This window comes from Mustela lutreola, chromosome 12 (genome assembly GCF_030435805.1).
Source record: "Mustela lutreola isolate mMusLut2 chromosome 12, mMusLut2.pri, whole genome shotgun sequence".
Lineage (NCBI taxonomy): Eukaryota > Metazoa > Chordata > Mammalia > Carnivora > Mustelidae > Mustela > Mustela lutreola.
This window is the reverse complement of record NC_081301.1, coordinates 9,515,398-9,528,789: the sequence shown is the minus strand read 5'-3', so window position 1 is coordinate 9,528,789 and position 13,392 is coordinate 9,515,398. Positions and strand designations below refer to the sequence as shown.

Genomic DNA, 13,392 nt, shown 5'->3' with positions numbered 1-13,392 from the left:
GACACCGAAGAGGCTGCATTTCCCAAGCCACACAATCAAGGGGAGATTCTGAGCTAGCTGGTCTGGGATGAGGTCAGGGACTTGGTGATTCGGATACGCAGGCAGGGTTGCAATCACTGCCCTGATGCATTGTGTAAGTAGGAGGTGTACGATGGTGGTATCTTGGTCCTCTCTGCTTTGTTTTTTATGCGGGTTTCTGGCAGCCCCTTGGCTAGGGCATAATATTCAGCTTCCCAACAAATACGGATAGTACACTCTGGGCTTCCTAGATTGTGGCTGGCATTCACCATCTGACCCTTTTAGTTTCATTTTCTCCAAACCCACTATAAGCTGTCAGCCTTGGCATCTCTGGGCAGCACACATGTCCTAGCGTCTGACCCTATGGTCAGGCACATGGGATTAGACATATGAAAGATCATGTTAATGGAAATGACCTCAACTTGGTATAAGCTCAAACAAAGTCTACGCTTAAGAGCACCTGTACTTTCAGGCCCAACACAGAGGGGAAGTAGACAAGATGAAATAGTCCAAGAATGTTTCTGAGAAATAATGGGAATGGTCAGGCATGATGGTTTTATGTGGTAAACTTTCCAGGCTGACAGGGCAGGGATGGTGAACAGATTTCAACTTAAGAAGCAACTTCAACTGACCGCTGGCGATCGTTTATAGGGCCGTATTAGCAAGGGTTCTGAGGTCAGATCTGGGCCCAGAGGGAAAAGGTGCAGTGACTGATAATGTAAACGGAGGATGGGACAGCAGCACACGTGCTGCACTGACACTGACCTCCAGATGCTAGGGCAGGGGAAGAGGGAGGACGTGCAGCATTTTGGAACTGGCCAATAAGTAATCACTTCCTTTGTGAAGGCAAGTTATTAATGACTGAGGCCTCCACGGCCTGATGGAATGGGCTTGTTGTATGGGACTGGGCTTCAGTCCCAGTTCTGTTACTGGGACTGGATATCCTGCTGTATATCCTGACGGCGGGGAGGGAGGGAAAGAAAGTTAGTGTTTATTAAGTAATAGCCGTGTGCCAGTAAACACTAAATTCTCCGTATACATCACATTACTTCATTTATTCCTCTAAGCCTTGTTTTTTTGAGTCATGAAGTGGGAGTAATATCATCAGTGTTCTGTGTGGATTAAATAAGGTGACGGGGTGAAGGCTGGCCGTCCACTGCAAGCTGTCCCAGAGGTACAGAGTGCTAGTGCGATGACAATCTGCACTCAAGGTATAACACGGTAGCTAGATGCAAGACTTAGGCTTAGGCAGTCTTGGGTTCCGATCCCAGCTTCATTAGTTAACAAGTAATTGTTCCCAATATCCTAGTTTCCTCACATAAGAAATGGAGATAATATCAGTACTACCCAGTAATAGTGAAAGGATTCTAGGAGACAAGAATAAGAGCGATCAGCAAAGTGCCTGGCATTTAGCAACATACACTTGATAGATAACTACTTTCAAAAATTGTGATTCTTCATGTTAATATTATTTAAAAAGATCAGGTCTTTGCCGTAAGTTTCACTAATGGACTCCAATAAAGTTTTTCAATCCCAGAAATGTCTGGTGGAAAATCAGTTTAAGTCTGGGTCTTGCAGATCCAAGTTTGAGTCCCTCCTCGCCTGACTTTCTCAGAAGCAGATGGCAGATGGCGAAATGGGAGCACAGGCCATGACTACCCACTCACGAGACAAGCAGCTGTGATGGCCCCGTGGAGCTTGGGAATTCTGCTTGCTGCCGCGTGCTCCTACGTACCACTGACTCAGAGTGGACGGGCAGTTTTCTGTGGAATCAGCAGGGCTGCTGGGGAAATGCCGCACACAGACACTTACCACTTAGAAGAACTTGCCACAGGGGGCGAGGGAAATCTCTGCTCTGACTGACACAGGATGGATGAGAGGAGGAGGCCATCCATCAGTGTCAGGAAAGATCTGAAGCACCTGGCTAGTCAGTTGAAATAAAATAAATTATTTACTGATCTCAGAACCCAGCTGCTCACTCAAAGGCTCATAAAAGGTGCGCTGTTTGCTGCTCTCTACTTTACAGTAGATTCAGTTTTGGAAAGAAAGAATTCCTGGATCACTCAGCAGGTCTTTGTTGTTGTTACTATGAAAACGAAAGGGTGTTGTCCGCTTTGCAAGGAGGGAGGGGGGTGTCTAAAGTTACATACAGAACTCATCTACGTGGTAGTAGGAAATGGGGCTTATTTATTCACTGTCTGGTGTAGTACTCATGGGCGCCGTTTCTGTGATTGTCACAAAATTCTTTAGGATCAATGAATGCAATTTCTGTTTATAATGCTCAAGACTGAGCTTAGATTCGTAACTGAAACAAGTATTCTGACAACATTTGATTGTCTGGAAGTTCCTTGGAGCTGTGTCTCTCCACCAGAGGGTGCCATGTGTACCACTGGAAACACCCAGAGGTGACGGGGGCCTGGCCTCTTGTCACACTTCTGAGAACTACTGCTCTAGGGAGAGACACCTCCATCACTGTCATCATCCGTTTCTACCTGACAAGGCTTCTCTACTGTAGCTACAAGTGAAACTTGGCCAAAAGAGCCACTACCTAACCCGACTGATGTGGTTAATTTCAAGATGGTAGACTAGGGCAGGAAGCTGTAGGCAAAATAGGTCGACAGCGGCAACAATAGCAACACTAAGACGAGCTTCTATTCAGAATACAGCTTCTATGGGCCAAATACTCTTTTTTCTATCTTGAAAGGTAAATGTTGTAACTCCCATGCAAGAGATGACAGAAACTACGACTGAAAGGAGAAGGCATTTTTCCAAGGTGACACTGCAGGCAACTGATAATGCTGGGATTTAAACCTAGTTCTGACCACAGACTAGGGCTCTTCCCCTAGATCCTTTTGTGGTCCTTTTCCTTTAAGTGAATACACATGTCAGAATCTGATGAATTAAAGTTTGGCTTTTTGCCTTTGGAAATAATGTGTGGGAAAGGAGCTGATGATCTTGATTATCTTTCCAAAGCACTGCTTTTTTTTTTTTTTTTACTTTGGGAATTTGTGGACTTACTGATGATGTTCACCTGGGAAAATTCCTGCCTTGGATCTTGGCTGCAGTTGGGCTACTTACTGGGTTTCCTAAAGCTAGACTCACTCTTTTGTTCCTGGGAAGGTACTGTAGGCAAACACAAACTAGACATCTGCACAGAATTCTTATTTTAGTAACTTCTATTAGAAATACAGCTTCTATACCACCAGTGCACGGTTCTAAGAGTGTCCATAACTTGATTTTTCCACAAAGTCCACACATGCATGTAATCAGGGCCCAGATCAAGAAATGAAATCTTACCAGCATCCCTAGACTCCCAGCAATCACCACAGCCTCCTCTCCCCACAGATACCCACCATTATTACTTCTACACAATAGATTATTGTGTATTTTTGGAAGGCATTTACACTCATCACTATAGCTCCAACATTATTTTTGTGTATTTCTAAACATTATATAGTAGAATAATACAGTATGGACCTTTCCCCCTGTTCTGAATCTGGCTTCTTTTTGAGCAGCCTCATTATTTTTATTTCTATGAGAAGAACCAGGAAAAGCAGCCCCAGGAAGAAAGACACTAAAGATTTTTATGTTTTAAGAATCAACATTATAAATAAGTATTTTTTTTTTAACCATTTTAGATATTTAGCATTTTGTGTTTGTGAGGAGGCTGAAATAGGTCCAGAAAGGAGAAAGGTGGGTTCTGTGGTTTTGGTTCAAAGTTCCTGGGTGCTAATTCATCCGATTAGTCTGTTAGGATCACCATCATCCTAGTACTGCGTGTTTACTGAGGCCTTGCTACGGGCCAGGTACCTTCCTAAGTACTCTGCATGTGTGAGGGCACTTCATTCCCAAATCTGTGAGACAGAGACTATTGTCTTCAGTTTACCAATGAGGAAAGTGAGGCTCTGAACCATCGGCCTGTGGTGATGCAGCTAATAAAGGAGCCGGGGTTTAAACCCCAGCTTCTAGCTCCAGAGTCTGTCCACTGCATGTTCCACTAATGGCTCCCATTTCCAGAAAGTCTGTCACCTGGCAGGCCCTGTGCTGAGTGCTTCACGTGGCCCATCTGACTTGTTCCCCTAGGCAATCTGAAGAAGTTGGTGCTACAGATACTCCTGCGTAGACACAATGGAATCGAGGCTTGGCGAGCGGAAGTCACTTGGCTAGCTACTGGCAGAGCCACGATTCAGAGCTGCTGCGAATCTGGCGCCCCGTCTGACTTACTCAGCTCTCCTGTCAGCGTGCGTTAAGCTCCGGGCAGTCAGGCTGGGGAGGGATATTTGTGAAGGTTTTTTTTTTTTTTTTTTTTTAAATTTGCAGAGATTTCTAAGGTTTATTACAAATTAGCCACACTAACACCAACACTGCAAAAGCCTTTATTATGAGACACATAGAGAGCATCTGTGAGAAACCTCTCATCAGCGGGCCTCAGAGCTGCAGTGCAAACCTCCTCCCTTCACACACAGGCAGACAAGGCCTAGGAAGGGGCGGTGTGGCAGAGGCTGGTGGCGGAGCCAGGGTACAGGTCGGCTCCCTGACTAAGCCTGGCATCCATGCCTGCTCCACACTCCTCCCAGTGTCCTTTTGTAGGCAGCAGGTGCACTTAAGTCGGCCAGACCAGCTTTCTGCTCCCGACACCACCACCTCCCTGCTGTGTGAGCTCAGGCATCAGACATTACCTCTCTGGTACCTCATTTACCTTCTTTGCTAAATGGCGAAGGTACAAATACCTACCTTTGCTCAGTAGTGTATGTGAAGCACTTAGCATGATGCCTTATACACAGACGTACCTATAAATGACAGCCGTGACCATAATGATGCTGTAATACTGACTACTGTGACACTTTTTCTACTCCCGTTATGTGTCAGTCAAAACAGAAATTTAGCACTTAATTGGAACAAATTAATCCAAATATTAATTGAGTTAATTCTGGATTATTTGCTGAAGATCCAAATATAACTTCTAAGATCATTAAAAAGCTTCCTGAACAAAGGCATGAATGAATAAGCAATGAATTCACCTGAGCAAAAAAAGGCAAGTGGCAACGCTACAGAGCAGTTCTAAGGATAGCAGGTAAGAGAATTATAGAATGGTGAGAATGATGGGACTTCACAGAAGTCAATCAGTTTGAAAAGAGTCTCAAGTTAGCTCTATTTCTAATCTGCTTCATAAAAAAGAAGACAAGACAAGCACTCAGGTGGGGGAAAAGGAGGTACTTTCCATTTCACTGTTTAAACATTTTCTTTGAAAACAAATCACCATTAGTCATTCAGGTCACATAAAAGCCGGATCTTGTTTCTTTTCCCGTTTCTATGCAAAGGGCCCAGTCCCTCATCAGTTCATGCACTTACCTAACTGGACATCGGTTGTGAATCGTAGTCTGTGGATCATGCTGACTTTGAATGACTTGTAATGGTGGCTGCTAAGCATATCCTGTACTGTAGCTATGTCAATTTGTGAATCTTCCTCAAAAACTCCGTCTGCCCTTGAACCTGGGGAGGAAAAAACACTTTAACACATAAAGATACATGAGGCTTGGCAAATGGTGTCTGCTTAAAATGCTTTGGGATAAATTAAAATAATATGGGCTATTTAATTTCGAGAAGAAAAGGCTGAGCGATGACTTAATAATGCCATTCCAGTAAACAGAGAATGGTAGCATATTAATCATTCAACAATTAATTCCACAAACACTGCCTATTCTATGGCAGGCCCTTGGCTGGGCAGCAGGGATACGCAAGTACAGAAAGACTGCTGCTTGCCAGAAGCTCTCCATCTCCACGAGAGTAAGTTCAGAGCACAAAAGCATGGGCGGTCACACTTCTTATTTCTTTTCCTCATAATAATTTTTCCAATCATAAAAGTAATCCAAGCTCTTGAAGAATTCTTGCGCTTTCCAAGATTCTCAAACTGTTCATCGGTTTCCCGTCTTGTGCCCCACAGTCTCCACGGGTGCGGGCACGAGTTTGCTCCCGCTTTTAACAGTCTCCTCACTGGCCTTCTGGGCACCAGGCACTCTGTGCAATCTAGCCACCACAGGACTTTCGGATTCATACAGCTTTCTGAAGCTTTGATCATTTACTCACTTGCTCGATGCCTAGGGAGAGCTTCGTGCATGCTCAGTACTCTGACCCCCGACACTGGGGACAAATAAGAAGGCTGGTGCGCGGAAATCCTCCCTGGCTTCGCGTGGCCTCCTGGATGGGGCACTGTTTCCAGCCAAGCAAGGAAGGCTGCCCATAATCTGGCTGAGACATAATTTTTCTATTTTACATTGTCATTTCTCATCCACACCTTCTTGCAGCGCCTCCCAAACTCCTCAGACTGCACACAAGTCCAGGTTTTTCTATTTCTGGGCCTTTCCCCATGTGGTAGCCTAGAACGTCCCTTCCAACCTTAACCTGTACTTGCCAAAACTCCACCCAGGGCAGCTCCAACTCTGCCTCCTTCTGAATTCCACAGCAGCTGGTTTATACTGGACCCTGGAGCCAGGCAGACCCAGGGTTCAATTTCCAGCTCTGCCTCTAACTTGCTGTATGATATTGGGCAAGTGACTTTCTCTCTCTGAACCTCAGTTTTTACCAGGAACAGAATGCCAAAATGTATTTGAAGACTGTAACACATAATACACTTAATAAAAGAGCAATCATGATTATTTTTATTCTGTCACAGAGGACCACATATATTCAGCCTTTCACTTAAATTGTTGAGTGGTTGTTCTAGCCTAATTCGGAAGCTTTTTTTTTTTTTAATAAAGATTTTATTTATTTATTTGACAGACAGAGATCACAAGTAGGCAGAGAGGCACACAGAGAGAGAGAGGAGGAAGTAGGCTCCCTGCCGAGCAGAGAGCCCAATGCGGGGCTCGATCCCTGAACCCTGGGATCATGACCTGAGCTGAAGGCAGAGGCTTTAACCCACTGAGCCACCCAGGCGCCCCTAATTTGGAAGCTTTTGGACAATAAAGTTTCTCATTCATTTCTGTATCTCTGCAAGCAGTACAGGTAGCTGGTATGCTCTTGTTAAATTTTGCTAAATTAAAATAAAATAAAATAGGAACCAATGTGGGGGCACCTGGGTGGCTCAGTGGGTTAAACCTCTGCCTTCAGCTCAAGTCATGATCCTGGGATCGAGCCCCACATCAGGCTCTCTGCTCAGTGGGGAGATTGCTCCCCACCCCACCTCACCTGCCTCTCTGCCTGCTTGTGAACTCTGTCAAATAAATAAATTAAATTAAAAAAAAAAAAGAAAAGAACGAGTATGTCTGAGTGTTTACGATACATCAGGCATGGTGCTAAGGGCTTTACACATGCACTTAAGCATTTTTCTGAATTACACAGATGAGGAATCTGAGGCTTTGGGAAGTAAAGTCATGTGCCCAGGGCCACAGTAAGCAAAGATAAATAATCTCCTGTCCCCCAGAGTTTAAAATGCAGTCTCCTGAAGGTGAGCTGCTGGGACGGGAGCACCCGTACAGCAGAGGCCGACCAGAGCAGGGTGCTCTAAGCCTTGTGTGGAACACCCAGCGACGGCCCACAGGGAAATCCAGAGAGAACTCCTTGGGACAGAGCTGGAGGAATGGAAAACTCTAGATTTGGGTATAAAACAGGAAAATTCTGTTACATAAATGTCAGTCTGACAATTATACGTTTTTCCTCTCCATAGTTACTGCTTACAGGGTAAGCTTTTAAGTCAAAGTTAGTTTCTGATGACTTTACATTGAACTCATTTATTAGGAACTGTGAATTTGGTTTCCAAACCCTACAATTATTCCCAGCTAGAGTAACTCCAGCCCCTACAATAATGTTCTCCTCACCTGCACTGGGTCATTCACTCGATGCCATCCACAGAATGGCATGGTCATTCACTGGGCCTGTGAAACGGTCCCATTTTTGAGTATTTGTGCATACTGTCCTCCTGCCCAGGTCACCCGTCTCCCCACTTCACTCTCTCCTGACCTGTATCTCCAAGTCTCCACCCTGTTCTTCCTGAAGAGCTTAGATCAACTGACACTCCAGGGAAAGCTTCCCTGACCCTGGGCCCCCAAGTCTAACACAGCTCCTTTTACCACTGCACCAGCATTTTCCTGCAGAATGCTGTCACAGCTGATCACTATCTGTCTCTGCGCCAAGAGAGCAGGCAGAGTGACTGTTTTACTCACCATTACAGCCTAGACCCTGCCAGTGCTACCACGTCCAGAACAAAGCAAGTGTTTGATGAAAATTTACTGGATGAGTGTGAACTGCCGTGTCCACAGGAAGGTGTAGATCAGAGAGGCTGAGTGACTTAACGAACATCATATTGCTAGGATCAGAAGAGTTACACTCAACACCTGTAAGGGACATTAGGTAACCTTGCTACCTTTCTCTGGACACCTGTAATTTTGGACAGAGGCATCATGGTTGCAAGCACTTCTATCTTCTGGGTAATGTCCATCTTTTAAACCAAGAGGCTGGCTAGAGTTTCCAGAGTTTCAAATAATCATTCACTTTCCCCAACACACACTTTACTGAAACAGAACTGCAAAGATGTTTATTTCTATTTTCAGAACCTTTTAAATTGGAGAACTGTGGAGAATTTTGGTGAGATATTAAAATCCCTTCCTATTTTAAAAATCAGTTAAAGCCATCTTATCTGAGAAAACGCCATTATTAGATACAACTCACCTCAAGAACTTCCGTTTTCTTTACTAATTAGTATTTTCTAAATATTGCAGGTATTTGATTTGGAAAGGGGTAACAGCTCATTATGCTAAAATGCCAATTACTAAAAAAAAAAAACCCCACACTTAAGAGTTTTACATTTTATGATGTTGGATTAAAACCAATTTAAAAATTACTATAACGTGACATATAATTTTTTACTGAGCAATTTCAATGCCAGCTGCTAATAAAGCATCTTAGCTGTAAATGATAATTCAGATGCTTTTAGATAAAGTGGTGCATAAATATGGCTGGAAATTGATTTAGCTTCTTACAGAAGCTACTGAAGAATGACATATTTTGTTTAATACACCAGCTAATGTAGTCCTAAAAGCTCAAACAAGTGCCAGTTTTCACTCCTAAATTTGCTGTGGGAGATTAATGAAAACTTTATATTTTGCTGAAATGTTAATAATGGGCAGATGAGATGATAGGATTTTAGTAGAGGTCTTAAAGCTATGGAATAACCAGCAAGGCTTGTCAGTTTCCTTATATTAATTTTGTTCAAGACTTATATAGCTGGAGCTGGCTCAACACACTAATGCTTCTTGCATTGACCTTCTACTCCCCAACAGTGTAAATTCATATCCCATTTGGGGATTTAAGCCCCCCTGATACTTGGGTAAGTCCTGAGCCTTGCCCCCAATGACAAGGGCTGTGTTTGCATTAGAAGAGCAACAACACCTGGGGGAGTAGGGAGCGAACGAATACTCCTGTGTTTGCCTCCAGTATGTGCTGCCCACCCCCAAGCAGGTCATCTGCTGAACTTCTGGTCTCGGAGTTACACAGCCATTTTTCAAAGTAGGCTCAGGAGTGCCACTGCTTGGAGGGGGAATGTGTACACATATAGATCAGTCAGCCATCTAACCTGCAACTACTCTCCCCATGCCAGTGGGATGCTAGATTATGGAGGCACGCTGGTAAGGATAAGGCAGGGTTCCTGATCTTCAGAAGCTTACAGATTTGGTATTAGGAACACAAAGAAAATAGTACGAGGCAGAAGCGGTGCACACAAACAGACACTTTATATCTAAAAAACATCTGAAGCAGAGTAGTGTACCAAAAGCATGTTTTGGACTAGAAAAGTTCAAAGACTTTGCATGTATACCTTTACTGTTTGTATCCTTCCAGAAAGGAATGAACCCAACCATACGTAGGCACATACCATTTGTGTGTTAAAATTATTACTGTATATCAACTTCACATCAAAAACCCACTTCTGTTAGAGAAGACATTTTTATCTATTTAAGGTAAAAAAAAAAGAGAGAACCAGAATGTTTTAGAAATAAACATACCAGGAAAAAAAAAAAAAAAAAAAACCACTCCCAAACTGTTAATTTAATTGAAACATAACCCTTTGGTATTTTGTTAAATGAGCAATTAAAAAGGTCACAAGCAATTAAATGAAACAAAAGCCACACTGTGTTCATCTACATTAATGCTGAACTGGGTCTCCTTCTGAATGACAAGATAAATTGTAATGGCGCCTTCAAAGACTTCACAATGTATTTTGTCAAAGTCGGGAGTGTTAATGTCTCTATGTGCCATGGATTACCATAATGTATCGTGTCAAAACGCTCGAGCTGCAATAACTCAAAGATGTATTGTGATAGATCAAATTTTGGGGTGGGGTCTAAAAGTGACTTGAGCACCAATGTGCTCAGATGGACTGACACCAGGCTCCAGAAGAATGACAGAAAGCCCATTTGCAATTTGTAAAGGTTTGGGGACAAAATCTAAGCGAGGAAGGAGCCTAGGTATTGAAAGGAGAGAATGAGCAAGGAGGAAACAGGAATGGCACCTATCTTAGTGGCAAAGTCAGGCTTTGGCAAGAGGGGGTTGAGGGAAGGAGGAGGCAGGCAATGTCTAGGGCCTGCAGCAAAGAAAGAAAGAGGAGGTGCTGAGGGTGCCCAGGGCTGGGAAGTAGCCTTGGACTTAACACTGGAAAGAATATGGAACATAGAGTTCAGAGATGTAGGTTCAAAACTTAACTCTGACATCAAGGGTCACAAGTGGGCCAAACCCTACCCAAGATTCCATTAAAAAAAACCAAAAGATTTTATTTATTTATTTGACAGAGAGAGCCATAGCAAGAGAGGGAACACAAGCGGCAGGAGTGGGAGAGGGAGAAGCAGGCTTCTCACCGAGCAGGGAGCTGAATGTGGTGCTCAATCCCAAGACCTGGGGATTATGACCTGAGCTAAAGGCAGATGCTTAACGACTGAGCCACCCAGGTGCCCCAAAGGTTCCATTTTGGGGAAGAGGGAGAACTGGGACAAATCCGTTGAACTTGAGTCCACATTCCTTCCACTGTGCTCCTCCTTCCCCTCCCATCTCACCACCTTCCTACAGGCAGCAGCAAGGAGACAGACAGGTAGGTAACTGTAAACTCTGAGTCAGGGGTTCTCAAAGTACAGTCCAGGACCCAGTGGAGGGGTGATCCCCAAGAAGCATTCCAGGGGTCCATTATCTCAACATTAACAGTAAGACCTTATTGGCCCTTTTCATGCCTATTATCTTATAAAGGCACAAAGTAATAACAAGTGCATAAGTTCAATGATATGATTCTGATTCCACATTGTAACTAACCTTTAAGAATCAATCACTTGAGCTTTGGCATATTAAGGAAAATTAATATCCACTATTTCTGAAAAGGCTGTTGAAATACTCCTACCTTTTCCAACCACATATCTATGTTAGGGCAAATTTTCTTCACATATTACAACTGAATAGCAGACTGAATGCAGTAGATATGAAAATCAAGATGCCTTCTATAAAGCCAGATATTATATAAATCTGCAAAAGTATATATATAAAGCGGTGCTCACCGGTTCAGGTGATTAGTCAATGATTTATCTTCCTGATGGAGCAAAAATAAGTGCTCTTAAGAGAAAGAAAATGGAAAACAAAAGAAAATATAGCTATTTTTCATAAAAATTTGTTAACATGTAATGGATTTATTATTACTTTTTAGTGAATTCATAAATACTTAAATTTTTCTCGGTTTTTATTCCCAATAAGTAGATATAATCCAATAAACAAAAGCTCTTTGGGGTCCTCAATAATTTTTAGGAGTGTAAAGAGGTCTAAGACAAGAAGCTTGAGACCCACTGCCTTTACTGGTCCTTATGCCGTGCCTGGATGCCTATCTGGACAATCATTTTAAGATACAGAAGTATAGTTACAGCTGTGTATGTGCAACACACCTGAAAACAAACACAAACAGAAAGCAGGGACATACATTACAAGAATAACAGACTTGCTGTCAGGTGATCAGATCAAGGCTAATTATAATTAATATTGTTCTACATTTAAAAAGTGTTTTTGTGTATGTGATTTCACTGAAACTGAGGGAGACACTTAAGAGGTACATAAATGACCTCCTTTCAGACAAATGGGCGCTAATCATTAAATCAAAGCTCAGATGAACTCACAGTATGCTACCGGCAGATGTCTTATGTTCATAGATACAAATCACACAGGACTTCGAACTTCATTTTATGGTTCAGTAACTCTTAGACCAAGTCAAAAAGCTTGAATGTAGTTATAAGTTAAAGCAACTTCAATCTCCCTTCCCCAAAAACATCTATGCCAACTCTACGACTCAACCAGAAGACGATGGCCTTTGTTACAACCTCACCTTTAAACTCCCTATAGCTTGATGATATGGTTGACTGATCCTAGCAGGTTGACAAATAGTCACTCAGTACCAACCACAGCTGTGGGCCTGTGCTAGTGCTTCAAGAACAGAGGATGGCAGGATTCCCAGATGATGGAAAGGGGACAAGCAATCCAGGGTGGGAAAAACATGAAGTCCATAAAGTGGGAGCAAGTGTTTGCATTTGGTTGGAGCAAAGAGTGTGTGAAGAGGAATAGTGGAAAATAAAATGGTCAGAGGTGGAGGGGTTTCAAATCTTCAAAGGCAGAGACATTACCCATGTCAGGGCCTGGCACACAATAAAATACTGCTGTACAAATAACAGACTAAATGAAGAGGAAATAGAGGTGCTTAGGTGGCTCAGCCGGTTAAGGGTCGACTCTTGATTTCAGCTCAGATCCTGTTCTCAGGTCCTAGGATCAAGTCCTGTGTCAGGCTCTGACCAGAGAGTCTGCTTGAGGATTCTCTCTCCTCTCTCCTCCTGCTCATGGGCATGCTTCCCCACTCTCCCGTCTCTCAAAAAAGAAATCTAAAATAAATAAATAAATAGGAAATAAATCATCTTCTACCCCATTACTCTTTTTTTTCTCCCCCAACATGGGGCTTGAACTCACAACCCCGAGATCAAGAGTCACATGCTCCACCAACTGAGCCAGCCCGCACCCCTGCCCTGCTCTATCTCGATGCCTTATAGCTGTTGCCCACATGGAATAGTTCCTGCTTCAGCTAAACTGGACTTTGCTCAGGTTATACCATTTGGCCAGAATGTCCCTCCCACTTTTTAAAATGTACACACTTACTTCAAGGTCTAGTCTAGAATCTTCCCTGATCCCTCCCCTGAAACCCTATAGTTCTGAAGGGTCTAATGATAAGTGTGATAAACATCTGCACTCCCCTTCTAGACAATGAGCTCCTTTGAGAGCAGGAATGTTCTGTCCTACAGAGCACATAGTAGATATTCAAGCTTGATGCAACACAGGTTAACCCGAATTTGGGGGCGCCTGGGTGGCTCT

The 13,392-nt window shown here is 43.3% G+C and overlaps 1 protein-coding gene across 18 annotated transcripts in view; it reads right to left on the bottom strand.

Annotated features, from left to right (window-relative positions):
* MAPKAP1 (MAPK associated protein 1) overlaps positions 1 to 13,392 on the bottom strand; it is a 244,724-nt gene that overhangs the window by 38,371 nt on the left and 192,961 nt on the right. For all 18 annotated transcript variants that reach the window (XM_059142981.1, XM_059142980.1, XM_059142974.1 and 15 more), the window contains one exon: positions 5,371 to 5,511. In XM_059142981.1, the coding sequence (XP_058998964.1) occupies positions 5,371 to 5,511 (141 nt within the window). The remainder of the gene's footprint in view (positions 1 to 5,370; positions 5,512 to 13,392) is intronic.